General features: G+C 39.3%; 1 protein-coding gene across 1 annotated transcript in view; it reads right to left on the reverse strand.

The window, feature by feature from the left end:
• Positions 1–4,190: 4,190 nt before the first annotated feature.
• The window catches only part of efnb3b (ephrin-B3b), an 80,298-nt gene continuing 64,503 nt past the window's right edge, over positions 4,191–19,985 (reverse strand). Inside the window, exons 3-5 of the mRNA XM_084107592.1 lie at positions 12,334–12,426; positions 11,055–11,123; positions 4,191–6,037 (exon numbers count right to left, since the gene is read on the reverse strand). Of these exons, the coding sequence (XP_083963718.1) occupies positions 5,616–6,037; positions 11,055–11,123; positions 12,334–12,426 (584 nt within the window). The 3' untranslated portion in view covers positions 4,191–5,615. The remainder of the gene's footprint in view (positions 6,038–11,054; positions 11,124–12,333; positions 12,427–19,985) is intronic.

Here is a 19,985-nt window from a genome sequence, read left to right on the forward strand (position 1 = left end):
ATTCATCTGAGCTATGCAATCCACATTCATTTTATCACTCAACTGACTGTTCGTAAGCAATTGCCATTTTATAACCAAAGAAAACATTGAGAAATTATAAGTTGAGAAATTCCCTGAGCAAACACTAGGCAATTAAACATTCCTCTGGGTCATTAATAGCATACAAGTTCATTTTAGAAAAATGATTACACAATAAAAGATGACCGCAGAAGCCTATAAGGACATTTTTAAATGTTTTTCTTTCTCTCCCTTGTGATCCAGAACCTTCCCTTTCGCACCTAAATCTTGTTACACCAATGAGAGGATTGGGGCTCGACATAAGCATTCCCAGGCCAATAATACAGTCCTCGCCTCAGCATCACCTGTAACTGCGTGCCAACCTCGCGGGGACAATCACTACCAGATTTCGTGAGTTTTCATAAATATGAAATTGTTGCCAGAAGGCAATGGTTGCTTTGGCAACTGAATGGTTTTTCGGAAAGCATACAGAAGGATCTAAAGGATAGCAATAAAAGAGAAAGACAGATACAGTCTTAAATAAATAATATGAGAAAATATATTTCTGTGTGCTTAAAGAACACTCTCATTGCTCTACTGGCAACGGATGGCGACTGTAAAAGCCAGTGTTTTACTTTATAGAAGATGAAATACCAGGACTGATGGTAGTGTGGAAAGAAAAATGAAGGGCTTTAAAGGGACAGTTCACCCAAAAATGACAATTCTGTCATTATTTATTCACCCTCATGTCATTCCAAACCCATAAGACTTTCGTTCATCTTCGAAACACAAATGAAGATCTTTTTAATGAAATCTGAGAGCTTTCTGTCCCTCCATTGACAGCTACACAACTGACACTTTGACGCTTCAAAAAGTTCATAAAGAGACTTGTATTCACATCTAAACATTGATCAGTGAACATAAACAGAAGTTCAACCGAACCTGCTTGACGTGTGAAAACAAACCTCATTGGTTCTTGCTGAAACTCAAACGTGATGCGTAACACGAGAATGAACCTCATTGGTTTTCACACGTCAAGCGAACATGCTTGAGCTTCCGTTTGCCACGACTGATGTGTGTGTTGATGAATGTTTATATGTGAATAAAAGCCTAAATTAAATCTGTTCATCATATAAAGCGATCGAGTCTCTTCAGAAATTTTGGACTAAACCGCTCAATTCATATGGATTAGTTTTATTAACTTTTTGAAGCGTCAAAGTGTCAGTTGTGTAGCTGTCAATGGAGGGACAGAAAGCTCTCAGATTTCATCAAAAAGATCTTCATTTGTGTTCTGAAGATGAACAAAAGTCTTAATTTTAATTTTTGGGTAAACTATCCTTTAAATTGTTCTCATGTTCAGTGCAAGTCCACAAAACTCAATGCATACAAACACGAGCACAGTAAAGAAAATCCAAGAATGCGTTGTAAAGATTTTTTTTGTGTGTTTTTTAATCAACATTTCTTCAAAGGAATGTATTAGTTGTTTAACCCTTTTAAAGGCATGTATGCAGGAGGGAAAACAAGAGAGGGGTCGTGAGAGGGGGGGAGATGGAGGAATGGACACAGAAAAGAAAACATCACACACAAACATGGTGTTTTACAAACGTCTGAACACATCACTGGAGAGGAATGGAGGTCTTTAAAGTGGCCGCCACCCGCTGGCTATTGGCACAGAGAAACACGTACACACAACTGAAGCGTTCTCTAAAAAAATACACACTTTGTGGTTCCGTCCCCGCTTGTGTCTGCGTACAGAATACTGGTCCCAGCGTTCGTGGCGAAAGCAAGTGCACAAAGAACCGCTCGATGTGAAAGACAGAAGATGGACCTTTCTGGGGCCAGATGTTCGATAAACGAGACCTAAAAAAGGGAGGATGGTGAGCAGAGAGAGTTCGTGTCTCCTCATGTGTCCTCGAACGTTCCCCTTCCACGTCGGTCCGTCTTCGAACGATGTCCACGTGTGTTTCGGACATATACGCACACCTGCACGCACACACACGTATCCAAGTCCATGTGCACAGGGGCAGAGACATGGCTTACGCTGATTGTTTTAGTAAATGCAACAGAATTCGAACAGAAACCGAACGCTTAAATATGTATGAAACAGCTCACGAATACAACAGCGCCGAACAAATGAAACACCTCCACATTTTAGGCATCTTGATATTGAAGTAACAAAATCCAAATTTGCGTGTAAGAAGAAAACATCAATGTGACAGGAAAACAATGTCGTCTTTTTTTTTTTCTCACAGTCTTGATGCACCAGAGTGATACAAAACTAAATGCTTTTTGAGAGACAAATATTGAAGCTTTCTAGGCAGATTGAAAACAGTAACAGATTGTTCAAGTCCCAACGTCACAAATCACATCTGCAAAATAAGACCCCTAACATATTTGGGTATGAATGGCTTGTTATTATGTGCGTGTGTGCGGTGTATTTCTTAGCGATAACATTCTTTTACACGCATACAAAACACACTGTGACAATGGCAGTGAAAAAGAACACAATTTGTACTCCCTAAGGCCAGAAACATATTCTACGCAAGTATGCGAACACGGATGCTAATGCCTGGTCAACACATTGAACAAACGTGAACGAAGCTTAGCTGTTTTCAGACTAGCATACTAGCTTACTACTCTTACTATGGAGCCCTGCTCATTGCATGCAAAACAAGTGGCAGTGAATTTAGAATTTCTTCCCATGACTTATTCATTTTGAGGCCATGTTTTATTAATTTGCATCATTTTTAATTAAATTGTGGTCATAATATTAATAAGATATTTAGTTTTTCCCCCTGCATGTCATTCCATAAAGCTCATTTTTCTCTGCTAATTAGCTAAAGCTAGAAAAAGTCTGCACTCATAATAGTAGCTTATTAGTATGCCATTTTGAATTTCAGAAGAAATAGTACATACTATATGATATAACTAGCCTAGTGAGATTGGCTGCGTCCGAAATACTCTCTTGAATAGGTACTTATTTTGAATAAGTAATTATTTCACAGCCGCTAAAAAAGTATGTTCTGGTATGAGAGTGTGTAGTATGAATGTAATCCGGATGTACTACATTCACTATGTTGTGATTATCATGTGACCTAGAGCGTAAGTTGTGTTTCATAAACATATTCACTCGCTTCACTGCCATTCATAAATCCTCTCCTGTGGCCTCATGGGATAGTAAAGTGAAGTCGGAAGGTCATCCGTGAACTTTCTGCCTACTCTTTTACGAGTGAATTCTGACATACTTCTTTGGTCACATACTGTTTTTCATCTACTATATAGAAGGGAAGTATGCAATTTTGGATGCAGCCATTGTTTCCCAAACTATTGATCTGCCGTGACAGAGAAAACTGACCGTAGAAGAAGACAGTTTATGCTAATACTTGCTATAGCGGCCACTTTGAGAATGCAATTGAATTCTGGCACATTTAAAATCACTTAATAATTGAGTTCTGGCACATTGCGGGATGCAACGACGTGCTAGGAGCATTTGCATTCACATACTTGCATAGAGTATGTTGCAGGCCTAAGAGAGAGATTTCATTGGCACTAACTGAGATAAACACACAGCTAGTTACAAAGCTGCAATGATTGTGTGTGTGTGTGTGTGTGTGTGTGTGTGTGTGTGAGAGAGAGAGAGAGAGAAAGGCAAAGAGAGGAGAGAAAGAGAATGCGAACGAACAATGCTAATCACGACGTTTGTTGGGGTAACCAGCATATACGCCCAATCAGAATGGCTTTTGATTGAGATTTGGAGGTGTGCATGTGTGTGTGTGTGTGTGTGTGTGTGTGTGTGATGAAAATCTCTTTACAAGAGCTTTTCTGTGTGCCATGGCCATTGAGCCGATCTCCGAGTGTGTGTGTGTGTGTGTGTGTGTCCGAACACGTCTACATTAAATTGAGACGAGCCCGCAGATACTCAAGAATTTGAAACGAGTCTAGAAATATTTCCACTTCACTTCATGTGAACAAAAAAGAGCACTGTGTGTCTGTAAAAGAGTAATTCTGTGTGTCCATCTATCCTGTTGTCCATCTGAGAGAATGAGTTCCTTTCTTCCCCTCATCTGTCTCTTTGTACCTCAGAAGACCACTGCGCCCAGATCTGCCTCTTCCACAGTTTCAGACGAGTTTAATAAAAACCTCTCTCTCTCTCTCTTTCCTCCTTTAAGCATCTTTCAACTTTTCTTCTCTTCCTCCACCTCCACCTCCCCTATTTTTTTCTTTTAATGTGATTCTTCCATAGTTTCACAGTCGTTCTAGAAGTTTCCTCGCTCGTGCGTTTGCTTTCCCAACAGGCGGTGTTCGCATTCTTTTCTTTTTATTTCACCCCCCTTCCATTTCTTGCCTCCTCTCTGGGTTTTTTCCCTTATTTCCAAGCGTCTTTAAAAATAATAATAAAAAAGCGTTCTCGGATTGTTCTACCTCAACACATTCACAAACGAGGTCTAGCTTCAAAACTACATCAGAGTACAAGGAGCTATAAAAATATATGTGTAGAACGGAGGAGACTCCTGGGAAAGAGGAAAACGAGGGGGAACCAAACAAACTTGGTGTCTGCAACACAATGAAAAGCATTAAATTAATTTACAACTCAAAAAGGGAAAGAAACAAGGTCAGCATGTCATAAAAAAAAAAATAGGAAAACAAAAATTAGGCCTAGCAAACTGTAACTTTACATGAAAAAAAAAAAATCTAAAAATTATTTTACGGAGTATTCATATATAATTATAATCTATGTGTTGAAAGCGATAAAAAAACTTTTTTGATGTTCGCTCATATTTTTGTGTTTTGGTTTTGAAACAGTCTAACAAACACACGCGCCCTTGCTCACGCTAACACTGTACTCAATCACACACTCATCCACGCACAAAAACACTTGCGAGTTGTATTGAAGCCCGCCGGTCGCAACGTGTGCGACTGCAGTGTTGGAATATTTATCCTACACACTCACAAAATACACACGTTATTAAAATATACAAGATTCTCCACGCCACTACAACTCCACCAATCAAACACATGGGTCCTAGATCACGTGACTGCAGCCCTGTGTGACGATTGGCTGAATTAATGGCCCCTCCCCCATCACGAAGGAGTTTAATACAAACTAGATTGCTATTTGTGAGTAGATGTAGCATTCGAAGTCAGAGTTCACGTGTTGTCTTTGTAGGTTTGGACAAGTTTTCCTTTTTTTCTTTTTTCTGTTTTTATAGTCTGTTTTTTGCAAGTACATCAGGAAAAGTTTTGATGCTTGTGCTCCAGAACGCCTCCCACAAAAGGAGTCTATGTTTTTTCAGTTGGGCTGAATCACTCCAGGAGGTTTTCTCTAGCTTTAAGAACTTTTCCCCATGTGGGACGTTAGAGAGAGGGAGGCCCTCACAACAGGACATCCTCTCTCTCTCAACAAAAGGCCGAAGTTGGGGGGAGTGACGAGGAATGATAACACACACGCAGACACACTCCACCAGGAATGGTTAGTGTGTCGGAGAAATGCGTGTGAAGGTAAAAGGATCTACGGGGATGCAGACTCTGGGGGGCGGGGCTTGTGGGGCGTGGTTTAGGTAGTCGTTTAAGGTGGGTGTGGTCTTGGCGGATGTTGTCGGTAAGGTCGTCTCCGGTTCTCATACTTTATAGTAGATGTTGGCAGGACTCTGAGGAGGCATCTCCTGTACGATGTAGACCGGATGGCCGTAGTCCCCGCTCACTTTCTCGTAGTGCGGGCAGTAGGCGGAGTCAGAAGTCCGCAGCGGGATGATGATGTCGCTAGGCTCGGAGCCGTTGTTGTTGCCGCCTCCTACGCCCCCACCGCAGCCCCGCTTGGGCGAGGTCAGGGAGGACAGGGAGAGGGGAGGGTGGTGCGATTCTGAATGCTTGGCATGTCGGCGCCGGTAGCACACCACGCAGATCACGGCGGTCACGAGCAGGAGGAAAGCCGAACCGCCGGCCGCACCTGCGATAACAGCGATGTTGGAGGGAGGGAGGGGGCCGTTTTCTCCACCGGGACTTCTGGGAGGAATTCTGGGATGTGTGTTGTTTCCAGCACCTGCAAAACAAAGTGAAGAATTTGATCAATTCCAGATATATAGGGCCCTATTTTAACGATTTAAGCGCATGGTCTAAGTGCACTCAGGGCGAGTCCGAATCCACTTTTGCTAGTTTAATGATGGGAAAAATGGTCGGCGCGCCCAGTGCATGGTCTAAAACGGTTGTCCCTATTCTCTTAATGAGCATTTGGTGTGTTTTGGGCTTTACATGCAATAAACCAATCAGAGTCTCATCTCCTATTCCCTTTAAAAGCCAGTTGCGCTCGTGCTATGGCAGATTCGCTATTTACATGGTGGAATTTGCAGCAGAAAGACTGAACGCTTCTCTAGCGAGGAAACGGATCTGCTCGCGCTCGAGGTGAAAGCGCGTGAGCAGACCATCTACGGGACAAAGTGTACGCGCGTTGTGGATCCGCCTACAGGCGCATATTACTAACGCGCTCTTTAAATAACAAAAACATTTTTGCACCATTGACTTTAGACCAGGTTTTTATTGGTCAATGGCGCAGTCTATTTCTGTTGCCTCAAAATATCAACGCGCCAGAACACACCTTGTTTTCAGACCAGCACGCCCATGGACGCACAAATGCATTTGCTATTCAAATAACGTGGTGCAGGACATGAAAATGATAACTGCGTCAGGCTGAAACTAGCAAAAAACACTTACGTCGTGCCAGGTGCCATTTTTGCACTGGGTGTATTATAGGGCCCATAGAGAGACTCCATATATATGCAACCTGCTCCATCATTTTGAATCATTATGACTCAGTAATAAATGATTTAGATATAATAATTTAAATGGTGGCTGTCATAAAAACTCTTTTGCTTAAAGCATTTTTGAATAGAGGTTAGAGATTTATTCTAACAGACTATCATCCAAATTAATACTTTCACTCAACAAGGACGCATTAAATTGATCAAAAGTGACAGTAAAGACCTTTATGCTGTTACAAAAGATTTCTATTTCAACTAAATGCTGTTCTTTTGAACTTTTCTGAACTTTTTATTTATCAAAGAATTTTATTTATTTTTTTACTTATATGGTTTCTATTCAACGGTAGTGTACATTGCTAACAGGTAAAAATAAGTAAAAATAAAATGCATATATTTAATATTAATGATTTTATTGATAAGCATTTTTTTAGCTAACTAACAAGCTATGGACGCTGAATTAGTTCCAGCAATGCAGCAATCTGTCACACCACATTTAAGTGACAAAACAACATTTATGCTCTGAATATCATAATAAAAAGGGCACAAAAATAACCTATTTTCATGCAACTTCCAGCAAAATGATGGAAGTCACATGTTGCTTCCTTGAACAAACTTCACACAAGTCCTGTAAATTGACGGCCCTTGGCTAAGCAGAGTTTTCTGAAGTTCAGTGCTTTTTGTCAGGGAAACTTTCTGGATCGCATTTGGTGATGACACCCATTAGTGAGATGACCACCTTTAACTTGTTCCCGTATTGGAGTGTGGACTCAGAGAAGTGCCCTCTGACACTTACATGAGTATTAGTCTGATGTAGCGGGTTCATTAGCGCAGCCACATCCTGCCCTCTGGCATCGCCTATCTCTCTCTTCCTCGCCATCTGATGGGCTAGTTAATGACTTTAACCAATCAAATGGAACAAATTAAACGGGACCAGTCATCTAACCCCTTGATTGGCTTGTTCATGTCCTTAACAGATCAGACTGAACCAATTAGAGCCCTCCGTGTTCACTCGAACTGTCAGAAATCGGAATAAAGTTGTTGTAATAAAGGATGTTGTAAAGTACTGGACTTTTCTATGAACTCGCTGACCAGTGACTCAGATCACAGTGAGTCAAGGTGGATTGGGTTTCCGCAAACATGCGCGTTTTGGCACATGTAAACCGGTGGTCAGCCGCTGTGGTCTGGCAGTGGAGACGTGAACCACAATCATCAGACCGTTGAGTTGAAAAAATGTGTATTTGGATACAGCATTAAGTCCTGTTCACATCAAGTACGAAATGCAGAAGTGACACAAATGGCAGACAAAAGGTCTATTCAAATGGAGAGTAAACTGGAAAAACTTCCCATAATCAGGCAAAGTTTTGTCTCCAGTATGAATAGTTTCATAGAAGTGCTCCCTTTTTTAATTCAAAGTTGTTGTTTTTTTTTAGTGAATATCCATGCTGAATATTTCCTCTGTGTGAATAGGCCTTTACAGTACTTGCAGACGAGGCTTCACCATGAATTATTCTTAATACAGCAAAGTTTTTTTTGCTGCCGAAAGTTGTTTATCGTTACAGATTTTTTGCCCTAAAAGCTGTTAAACACTCAGAGGACACACCAGGGAGCAGCAGCTCTAAATGTTCTCTTAAAAAACATAATACTGTAAATAACCTTTTTTTTCTACACATGGAAACATGAGCTGTGCTTTATGTGCTGCAGCTTTACACATCGAGTATTTAGCCTCTTCTATGAACAACAGCTGAGAGAGCATTTTAATAGATGTGGGATCTATGAGGCTATATTAGTCATTTATCTTTACATAACGGGATTATGGCGTGTGGGAGGCATTTCGCAGGGGAAATGAAAGCCAATCTAAACGCTGTGGCTTGATTGGGCTCTTTAAGATGAAGAACCTGAGCGAGTACAAAACCTCACAATAGAGATGTGCTAGATAACCACCACATGGTCATTCTCAAAGGTCAACTGGCTTACTATATAAAGACTTTATTGCTTGGTTTCACAGACAAGGCGAAAGCCTAGTCCAGACTAAAATGCATGTTTGAGCTGTTTTAACTGAAAGCAACTTGCACTGACATATCTTAAAATATGCCAGAGCTTTTGTTTTGTCTCAAGGTGCACATCAGGAATGTTTTTTAAGGAACATTTATAAAAACTACTTAAGTGGCCTAGTCCTGGCTTAGTCTATGCCCTATCTGTGAAACTAGGCCTATAGGATATTAAAGAGACAGTTCTTTAAAAAAAACCTGTAGGAGTTTCTTTCTTTTGTAAGTCCAAGCTGTTGTTTTGACACGCTAAATGACGCTAAATGAATGTAAACATATGACTTGGGAGGTATATTCAAAGTCTTCTGAAGACATATGATAGCTTTGAGCTTTAATTTAAGGGATTTTTGGAATGAAAATCTTGCCCTCCATCGCCACATCATGTTTGGTTGCAATTTGGTGACAACAAATTAGCTTGAAATGGCAAATTAAATTAATTTTCTTAGAATAAATACTTCTGGCTTCTTGATTGCAACATTTGAAACATGCTTTTTCCGGAATGCTGCTTTGAAACAATATGTAGTGTATTGTGAAAAGTTTTGAAATGAATTGAAATTGTGGTGTTCACACAAATCATTTGTATGGCTTCAAAAGACAAGAAATATAGGAGTTGTATGGACTATTTTCATGTTATTTTTGACAGCCCGTAGTCATTGTATACTTTTAGTGTATGTATGTTTAGTAATTGGCAGTTTGAAGATTCATAAAAAAAAATTAACATTTTGTGTTTCACATAATAAAGAATTGTTATTTTGGGGGTGAACCGTTCCTTTACGAAGGCTCACTAAAGCTCACGGGCAATGGGAAACACAGATTGGAAAGGTACAACCGGTTTGATTACACACACACTTTTAAATACAAGACATGGAACAAATGTCCATTGTGCTAAGTTAGCTGGACATGGCTGATGTTTCAGTGCGTGTATATGTGTGTGTGCAGTTGTGATCTCTACGGGAGACAATGAGAGCCCCTGCCGAGCGAGGGAATGGTCGGAAATACAGGGATCTGTCTGCAGGCGCTCTCAATTGGCCCATCATTATTCTTGACACAATTCTCTCATTTTCTCTCTCCATCCCTCACTCCTTTCCTCCACCTCCACCTTCGCTCCATGTCTTTATGACTGTCCGTGTTATTTGTGCTCGTAATGACCTGCAGCCCCCAAACCCACCTATACACTCCACCACTCCAACTGATGATAGATAGATAGAATGACAGAACGATAGAACGATCGATAGAACGATAGATAGATAGATAGAATGACAGAACGACAGATAGATAGATAGATAGATAGATAGATAGATAGATAGATAGATAGATAGATAGATTGAATGACAGAACGATAGATAGATAGACAGATAGATAGATAGATAGAATGACAGAACGATAGAACTATCGATAGAACGATAGATAGATAGATAGAATGACAGAACGACAGATAGATAGAACGATAGATAGATAGATAGAATGACAGAACGACAGATAGATAGATAGATAGATAGATAGATTGAATGACAGAACGATAGATAGATAGACAGATAGATAGAATGATAGAACAATAGATAGATAAATAGATAGATAGAATGACAGAACGACAGATAGATAGATAGATAGATAGATAGAATGACAGAACGATAGATAGATAGATAGATAGATAGAATGACAGAACGACAGATAGATAGATAGATAGATAGATAGATGAGACACACTGTAATTTTGTGTGTATATCGAAACGAAAAAACAGAATAAGACACGAGTCACCATTCTTGTGCTCCCAAATGTCATACGAGTGCAAACAAAGAGCGTGAGTAATTTTCTCATTCTATCATCATACACTAATCATCCTCCTCACCCTCCCATTTTCTGTGTCTTTCTTCCTCTCAGGACCAACTAAACCCGGGCCGCTAAACTAATGGCATTAATACGTCTCCGAAACGATCGCTCTCTCTCCTCCTCTCATCCTTTATCCTTCCCTGAGCGGCCATTACCTCCACCGCATTCTGCCTCCGGTTTACAGCTCAGGCCTCCGTGGAAGAGCAGAACAGTGGAAAACAGGGGGAAAATGAGGGAATGTGAGGAGGAGAGAACAAACAGAAGGGTGGAATATATCAAAAAGAACCCGAGCGCCAAGACGCCTGTTTCTCTCTATCCATCTGTCGCTTCCTTCCCTTGTTCCTTTGGTTAGTTCTGTTCTTTTATTAATGTTGTGTCTGTTTGGGATGAGCCGTATCCTCATGATACCGAAGGCAGCTGTGTTTACCTGGATTTGGGTTGTTGATTCGGCCCGCGGGGTCAGGCTTGGGAGATTTGGCCGGCAGACCATACTGACCTATGGACAAACCATTGAGAAAGAGTTTAGTAATAATAATGATTCAGAAATTGTAGTAACATTTCACAGTATTACTCTTTTTACTGTATTTTTGATCAAATAAATGCAGCCTTGGTGAGCATAAGAGACTTCTTTCAAAAACATAAAAAAAAAAAAAAATCTAAATTATTCCAAACTTTTGACCGGTGGTGTATATATCAACTCTATTCAGTACTGAGCAAGTTTACATTAATTCATATGCAAAGATGTTTACCAATCATCAAGACGGCTATTTGCATAAGTATTTCTAAAGGTCACAGAGAGGGTCCAGAAGGTCCTGTAAATTTAAATTACAAACTTTAGGGAAGATAAAAAATAATAAAAGTGCAGAGTGTGGTCGCTTTAAGATGTTTCACACCATAATGTTGCTGTTGAGGGGCTACCACTGAGGTTACAAACACTTTAGACAGCAGACAGACATTTCACACACACACACACACACACACACACACACACACACAGAGAGAGAGTCATCTCTGAGCTTATGGTGAGCTGTCACACTTGTCAAAATGCCATGACAGTCTGTGTGTGTGCGGGCACATCTCATCAGATATCTCCAACCGAAGCGGCTTTTATTTAGATGACAAACAAAACAGACGTGACCTTTCAGCCACGAAGCAGATAACAACTACAGTGAGAGAGCAAGAGTGAAAAAGAGAAACAGAACGGGATTTTTATGGAAAGTCAAAAATGTTTCTGGGAAAAAAATAATAATGCTTTATTTATAGATGGAGACAGGAAAAAATAAATAATAATAAAAAAGAAAAACAATAAAATGTTTCATAGCTATGTTGAATCCTCTTTCATTGAACAGTGTAGTGTGATAGGCATGACTGATAAATAACAATAAACACACTCTAAACTAAACAGACACGAGTGTGTGTGTGTGTGTGGTATACAGTTACGGCTCACGGAGTTGTGTCCACAGTCTGTTGGGATTCACTTACCGCTGTTGTCCTGAGTTTAATAATAAAAACTAACAAGGGTACGACAGAGTTTGTGTTTGTGTGTAAACAACAGCTATTGGTCACGAGCGTGGTCATCTGTGCCACTGAGAGAAACGCAAATCCAGCATCCGTAACTGTTTCAGGCGAACAACCCCCTGGCTTTGTCTGCCGATACGCTCCCGAGAGTGTGTGTGTGTGTGTGCGCGTGTGTGTGTGTTACTCACTCTGTCCCACTTTCAGCACCACCTTCATGCCCCGTGTAGCACAAACTCCTCCTCTCATGCTCTCCAGCCCCTGACGCGTCCCGTCTGATGTAGCTGTGAAAGAAAAGAAGAGATTTTATTATTTTTATATCATACACAAAGCAATAAATCAACCATTCAAAAAAATATATATATGTCTTAATGTTTTTATTTAGTCTTTTATGACATTTTCTCAAGTAAAAAAATAAATAAAATATACACAGAAATATATATTTTTAAAAAGAGATAAATATTTGAAATGCAACACTGCATTAAATATTCAGCATTGTTTTCATAGATTGTATCCTGAATATACTTCTATTTTTGTCTTTTTTTTTACAAGTGTATTTGTGTCTCACTGCAATAGCAGATTTTTTCACTTGTTTTAAACCTGTTTTTTACTTAAAACTAGTAACAAAATCTGTCAGTGCAGACAAAATACATTTGTATTAAAGATACGTACATTCTCTGAACACAAGTCTTAATATCTTATGCAGTGTTGCTTCTCAAGTGCGTTTCTCTCATTTTAAAGGGAAACTAAACTATTTAAGATTTTTTTGCAGTCTGTCTGAACTGATACTTCCACAAATATATCCAGAGATATTGTGCATATAACCTAGTAGAAGTAAGTAGTTATTTTGAATTTAAAATTATATTCTCAATCCAAGTTTGAGTAAAAATGTGGCAGTCTTACAAGACAGATGTTAACAATAGCAGGGCTTTTTCCCGTAAAATGAATTTTTGTCCCGCCAAAGCTTTATTTGGTAATCTAATGTGATATTTGAGATAACTGCTGTACTTGTGATGTCGGCATAGCAAGCTCTATTTACAAGCTTAAAGGTGCAGTATGTAAGAATGACAACTAGTGGTCGAAATAGGTACTGCAGTCGAATTAAAAATATCGGACATCGTCGTTTCTCCCGCCTCCTGCTCCTCAGACTGGACGGCGCTCACACGGGTTGCCAGTTTGAGCACACGCAACAAGAACGAGCGCAATGGACACAGACCAAAGCAAAAACAAACATTCCAGCCTGGAAACGCAATTTCAAAGTAAAATAACTGGCTGTAGAAGAGTTTTTCAGTGAAACGAGTATGTGGACTTAGCATGTTTCCTCAATATATGCAAACAGATTATGGTATTTTTATGCTTTAGTAGAGTGAAAAAGGTACATACAGCACCTGTAAGGCGTTGTGCTCTGGTTGTATAAAGCACATTTTGGCAAATTGTCATCTGAGTATTATATGCATACAGAAAATGTACCCAGTGTTCACTGTGCATACAACCTGTATGCTAACAAAAACAGTACGTGTATGCTGTCGTGAACAGACTCTCAGACACAGATCTGATACTGTAGTAATAGTTCCCACTGACACACATATATTTGATCTAATGTGGATTAACACGTAGAAATGTCACTCTGCATCATGGTGCTGCTCTAATGAGGCCTAATTTCCGGTCCCAGAGGAGGTCATTTAACTTCCTAAAACGCCTTTAACTGCATCCATCACTCACACACACACAAACTCGCTCAATCCAGGACTCATTTCACTTCCTCCAGAACGCTGACAGGATTTTGAGGAATGATATTGTGGACCTGCAGTAAGTGGGCCAGCGATGGCCGGTCCTGATGTGGAGTGGGCTACAGGTGATGCTGTGTGAGATGCATGTGGGCTGAAGTGAGCTAAGAGAGGACGATGGCTGGTTACATGTGGGCCAAAGACAGGACAGGACAGCTTGTCCTTGGTAATAAGGTCTGGCCATCTTAAATGAGAGAGAGAGAAATAATGACCTGATGTAAGTGAGAGTGCCAGATCTTATTTACTGAAGGATGGAGTGAGAGAGAGACTGAGAGAAAATGAAATGGAGGTCAGACACACCTCTGTCCTTCATGTGAATAATATTTAGTGTCTTATGATTCATTCATTTATTTGACTTTTTGAACAATTTTTTCTGTTTCTGAAATAAATAACCCTGGGCAGCAAAATAACATTCCTACCAATGACTGACGGAGGGTGTGAAAAAAAAGAGACCTTCACACTTTCATCCCGTGCTCTCAGCCTCATCGAAAGATGGTCAAGGTTAACTGTAACCCTAAAACATCTAGATATTCTGAGACAGTCTGTAAGATGGAGAGAGAGAGAGAGAGAGACACTGATGCTCTGTGACAAGCTGTTGCTGATGTGATTGAGAATAGAGATGATAGGAGGTGATGGAAAGACCAAATGTGTGAGTGGACAACAGAAAAGAAAGAGTGGAGAGAGAGAGAGAGAGAGAGAGAGAGGGAATGTGAATGTAAAGGTGAGGTACTGAAAGGTCTTGGAGCAGAGAAAAAGAAAAGAGGAGAAACAAAAGGCAAACAAGAACAATACTTGTAAGTAGCAAAGCTGAACCTTTGGCAATCCTTTAAAGATAAATGGAGCACAGAGAGAGAGAGAGAGATATAAAGAGGTAAAAATGGGATGAGAGAGGCTGATGGAAACACGAGGACTAGAGAGGGAGAAAGAAAGAATAGAGACAGGATGAGTAATTGAGACTATGATCGGCAGTGATGGCGGGATGAGGAGAAATGGAGGATGGAGAGGCGGAGGAACACCATTCTCCAAGTCTCATAAAACAGGAACAGAAAGAAACGAAGGGCAGAAGTCATGGAGAAACATCGCAGTCTTTTGTTCTTAATGACTGTGTGTATTTTATTCACATCAGTGTGTGTATTTCTCCACGATGAGAGTGAAACATTTGACAGTAGCAGCTGCATGTCACAAAGATTCAAGAGAGAAGAACTGATAAAAAGAATGACGTGTAAAGGCCAGAAGAGCGATTTATTGAACAAAACAAGGAACAAATGCAGACGAGGAGGCTCTGAGTGTGTGTGTGTGTGTGTGTGCGTGTGTGTGTGCATCTCCCACGCATGTGTTTATGTAAAGGGGTTCTGGGATGCCTCTTGTCGCACTAATGATGGTGATAAAGCGCAAGTCAGTCAGACGTGTGTGTTATGTGTGGGCGTTATCCCACGGCTATTATTGTGGAAGCACATTTGTGTGTGTGTGTGTGTGTGTGTGTGTGTGTGTATTTGTGTTGCATGCATGTTAGATATATTTTTCACGGCAGAGTCTAAATCATCATAAATATTCAAATCTGTGAGTTAAAGGAATATTTTGGAATTTGATTACCATAGACAAGCATTTTAAACCTCATAAATGAACATCCGTGTAAAAATTACGCTTTCATTTTCTCACCCTCATTTCATTACATATATGCATAATTTTATTTTTTTCCATGCAACATAAAAGAAGAGTGTTAGCAGAGTGTTCACGCTGCTCTTGCTCATACAGTGAAAGTAACGGGTGAAAAATGACCATATCAGCATCGTGAAAGTACTTCATATGACAATTTTTAAGTCTTCTGAATCCATAGATTTCGTGTTAAATACATAACATTTTAATATTAATTTAAATATTTGCAGCAAATCCAGTAATGTTATCGTTAACAAAATAAAACTATTAAAAATTATTTTTGTTCATTGAAATAAAGCTAAAAGAAAAGAAAATTAAAATATTAGATGAAAAACAAAAGAGGAAGTGCAAAATTAATAAAACTAAAACTGAAATAAATATGCATTAAAGTTAAATATAAATATAAAAAAGTAATAATGACAAAAGCACAAAGTAAAAATAATATTTTGTTTTAATGAAAACTGAAAATATACAATTAAAGCTAATTCAAAATATGAATAACAACAAATAATTCTAAAAAGACACACTTGAAATCTCATGAATATTCATGTGCATTGAAATATGGCACATCGAGACGTATCACAACAGCTTTGACATCAGGGATTGATTATAATGTGCCTTGAAACAGTTTTGAATATGCAAATATTTAAATCACACTGATGGGATTTAAGAGCTATGACAGAAGGTAAGATTTTCAATCAATACTTAAATTAGGATCTTTTCTATTGAATGTTTATGTTTCCTCCCGCCCACTTCCATTTAAAACTACATATATATATATAGAGAGAGAGAGAGAGAGAGAGAAAGAGAGAATCACATGTTTTTTTGTTTCAAAAGTGATAACGATTCTCCCATGATTCTGAACAGACAACTAAACAAATAGTAATTTAATTTAATTAATTCAATAATTCACCTGAGGTTCTGAAAAAATGTTAATTACTGCAGTCCATTTAAAAATGTTTAATTAATCTGAATGAATTACTTTTTTAAAAATCGGTTTGAATGAATGATTCAATGACTTCACATCTCCCATTACTGGATGAATCAGCGTTTTGGACTTGTTTGAGCGTTCGCTGTGATCGTACTTGTCAAAGGTTTATTAGACATAGCCGAATCATTGCCGTTTAGGAATGAGATCACGTATGTGTTTGAACCGAGACAGTGATCTTTTAACGATTAATCGTGCAGCTCTAATATAGGCTAAAAGCATGTTTCCTCCTTGTTACAGACCGAGGAACGGGTCAAAATGAATGATCTTGGCAATCAGCAACATTTCACAGATGCTGTCCATAGACAATGAGCAGTAAATAACCCCTAATTTTCCATTAAAAGCACCCAAATCTCAAAACATCCATTATTGAGCTGTAAAACGTGAAGTTAGAACTCAGTGTGTGAGTGTGAAATACAATGTGTTTTTTCTTTTTCTTTTCTTCTTCTCAGTACTGAACCAAGAGAGATTTGCACTGCTGTCCTCGGCCAACTATTTCCACCTTTGGCTCACACTTCATATTTCCTGAAACTAAATAAGACTCAATAAATCACCAGCAACACATTGGTATGGTTGATTTAAGCCATTAATGAAGCCCTCATAAGCAATTAAGAGAGTGCCGACAGCTAAAGGAGAGAAGGATGGTAGAATTTACCAAAAAAAAAAGAAAAGGTGCTACATTAGACTCAGCGCCGTCACGAAATCATAATGTTTTCCATTTACTTTAAAAGCAGGAGAAACACTGCAATATTCGTGCGAGGCACAATTCATGCCGTTATCCACCAAAACAACATCAATTTAAGAGGGAAAATGACTGCTGATGTCGTAATGATGGCACTTCTCTTAATGTTTCTGAGCGTTCTGATTGGTCAGTTTATGACGAGGCACAAGAGACAACGTTTCGCTGTAGACGACTTTCACCCTGACGTGTCTGACAAGACCGCGATGTCATTATAAATAGCTCTGTGTGAGTGTATGATAAAGAGCCGCGTTTGAAAGCCTACAGGCTAACATGAGATTGTGTGTGTGTGTGTGTGTGTGTGTGTGTGCGAGCAGGACAGATTAAGGAGCCTCTTGAGGTATGTATACGAGTATATCACACTGACAGTCTTGGCAATGGTGCATAATTGCAGCTCATAATGTCCCAGATGATCACACACACACACACACAGTAACACTAGAATACAGTCGTCAAATGCAAACATGTTTAAAACATAAATGACATATGAGAGTGTATATATAATCTACTCCCAAAACACACACACTCAAGCAGGGCCGTAGAAAGGAATTCTGGGCCCCTTGACTGTATATTGAGCTGGGCCTCAAAATGTAAGGACAATACATGTGCTCTAATTTTCTGATCCCATCAATAATAAAGTATTACAAAACTGAATATTTCTCTTGGGAGACAACGGATTGAAATATAAAAAAAAAAAGCTCAGTTTGTGAATGAAATATTTAAGGAATGTTGCTGGTTCAATACAAGTTCAGCTTGAGTGACAGCATTTGTGGTATAATTACCACACACACACAAATAAATAAATAAATGACTTTGCACTTTGCATTTTACACTACTGTTCAAAAGTTTGGCGTCAGTAAGAGGTTTTTTTCTGTAAGAAAGAAAAACATTACTTTTTAATAATTTTATTCAAGAACGACATGTCAAAAGTAAAAGTAAATACTTTTACGTTGTTACAAAAATATATTTCAAATAAATGCAATTTTGTAACTTTCTATTCATCAAAGAATCCTTAAAATAAATTGGCTTTTATTTTTATACTTTTATTTTTTTAATGTTAATTTTAGTTTAATTTCTCGTAATTTCATTATGCGCTTTTATCATTTTCTTAATTTTTTTAATACTGCTATTTAGGTTTATTTTATTTTTATTTATTATTTATTTCCAGATGATAATCTGAGTGCTTCAACTTAAACTTGTTTGAGTTTATTGCCACGGCAACATTTCTCATTTTCGTTTAGTTTCAGTTTTTCCAACTAATATTAAATTAAATTTTTATTTCAGCATCATTTCAAATAACAGAAATGTTTTTAATAGGTTTAGTTTGAGTTAATAATAATAAACCTTGTAGGGACTAGTGGAAATAATGTTTTGTGGTCATCAACATTATGGCCGTGTTTACACCTGATACTAAGATGCTTTTGGTCGATCAGATCACAAGTGGACGACGCTAAATACAGGTGTACACAGCTAAAACTTTTTGAGCTTGTCCACTTACGACCACTTCCAGAGGTAGTGGAAAACACATTCGACCGGATTGCTTTTGTAATGTGGTCGACTGTGTTCAAACAGCCACAAAAGACCGTCTACTCTCCTCCTACTGACCTCATGCGTAACATTATGGGAAGCGGCTAGACAGACGGGATTTAAACTTTGGCTGGAGACCCAAGTTTGGTTTGAAGTTTGGTTTGGTTCTCATCATTCCTGATTTCTAACACACACTCACAGCGTTCGGCTGTCAGAGCAGAAACTAAAGCTGATGCTCTCCGTGTGTTTTTCCGTCGTCTCCGGTCGCATTCATATGTAAATTGCGTGAGCTTATTTTATCCATTAGATCGAAAGATCTGAAAAAGCCCACACATTTCCCCACCCATAGACCCTCCCCTCGAAGAAATCAGGACAGAAGTGGTTGAAAGTGGACAAAAGAGTCGGATTAAAACACCAGGTGTGAACGGGAATGTGTCTCCCTCGTCTACTTGAGATCTGATCGACCAAAACGCATCTTAACTCCAGGTTAAGCTCAACTTGTACCAAATACCAAACTCGCAATATTCCTCATATTTTGACACAAAATGCATTGCTGTGGGCTCCTCTGGATCTGAATCATTTCCACCTTTGACCCCATTAGCCACAGCCCTGCATGATCTTTCCTGTATGCTCAATGACATTTTCATTTGTGGCCAGTTATTCACGTTTCTACCCATCGAGACAGATTACGGTCATTTCTTCTCTCGGGCACAGGGCAGCCAGCTTCTTCAGAGGGACCAGACCACAGACACGCAAGGACCACACACACACTTCCTCGTCTATACACACTCTTACAGTCCCAAAGCATGCATGACACCACACGCACAGACAGCGCATGCTTTTCCACGCTGTAAATGTATGCTGTAGTGTGTTAGAGCGGGAGTGCGTGAGGTTAAAGGCTCCAGTGGTCGAGTATGAGAGAAGCCTGGTATACTGGAGGCCTGCCAGACAGGCTTATGAACCACTAGAGAGAGTTTAACCTCTGACCTCTTAACCATTCCTTCTCTAATACTGCTCATGCCTCCGCCAGCCCATCAGCCTGTATGAGTAAACAAACGACATGAATCAAAACTCCAGCAGAGCAAGTGTCCGAGAGAAGAAAAGCAGCTTACGAGGGCAGGGGTCACAGAGAGGGAGAGATCTGAA

Source organism: Abramis brama (genome assembly GCF_963993115.1).
Source record: "Abramis brama genome assembly, chromosome: 3".
NCBI classification, from domain to species: domain Eukaryota; kingdom Metazoa; phylum Chordata; class Actinopteri; order Cypriniformes; family Leuciscidae; genus Abramis; species Abramis brama.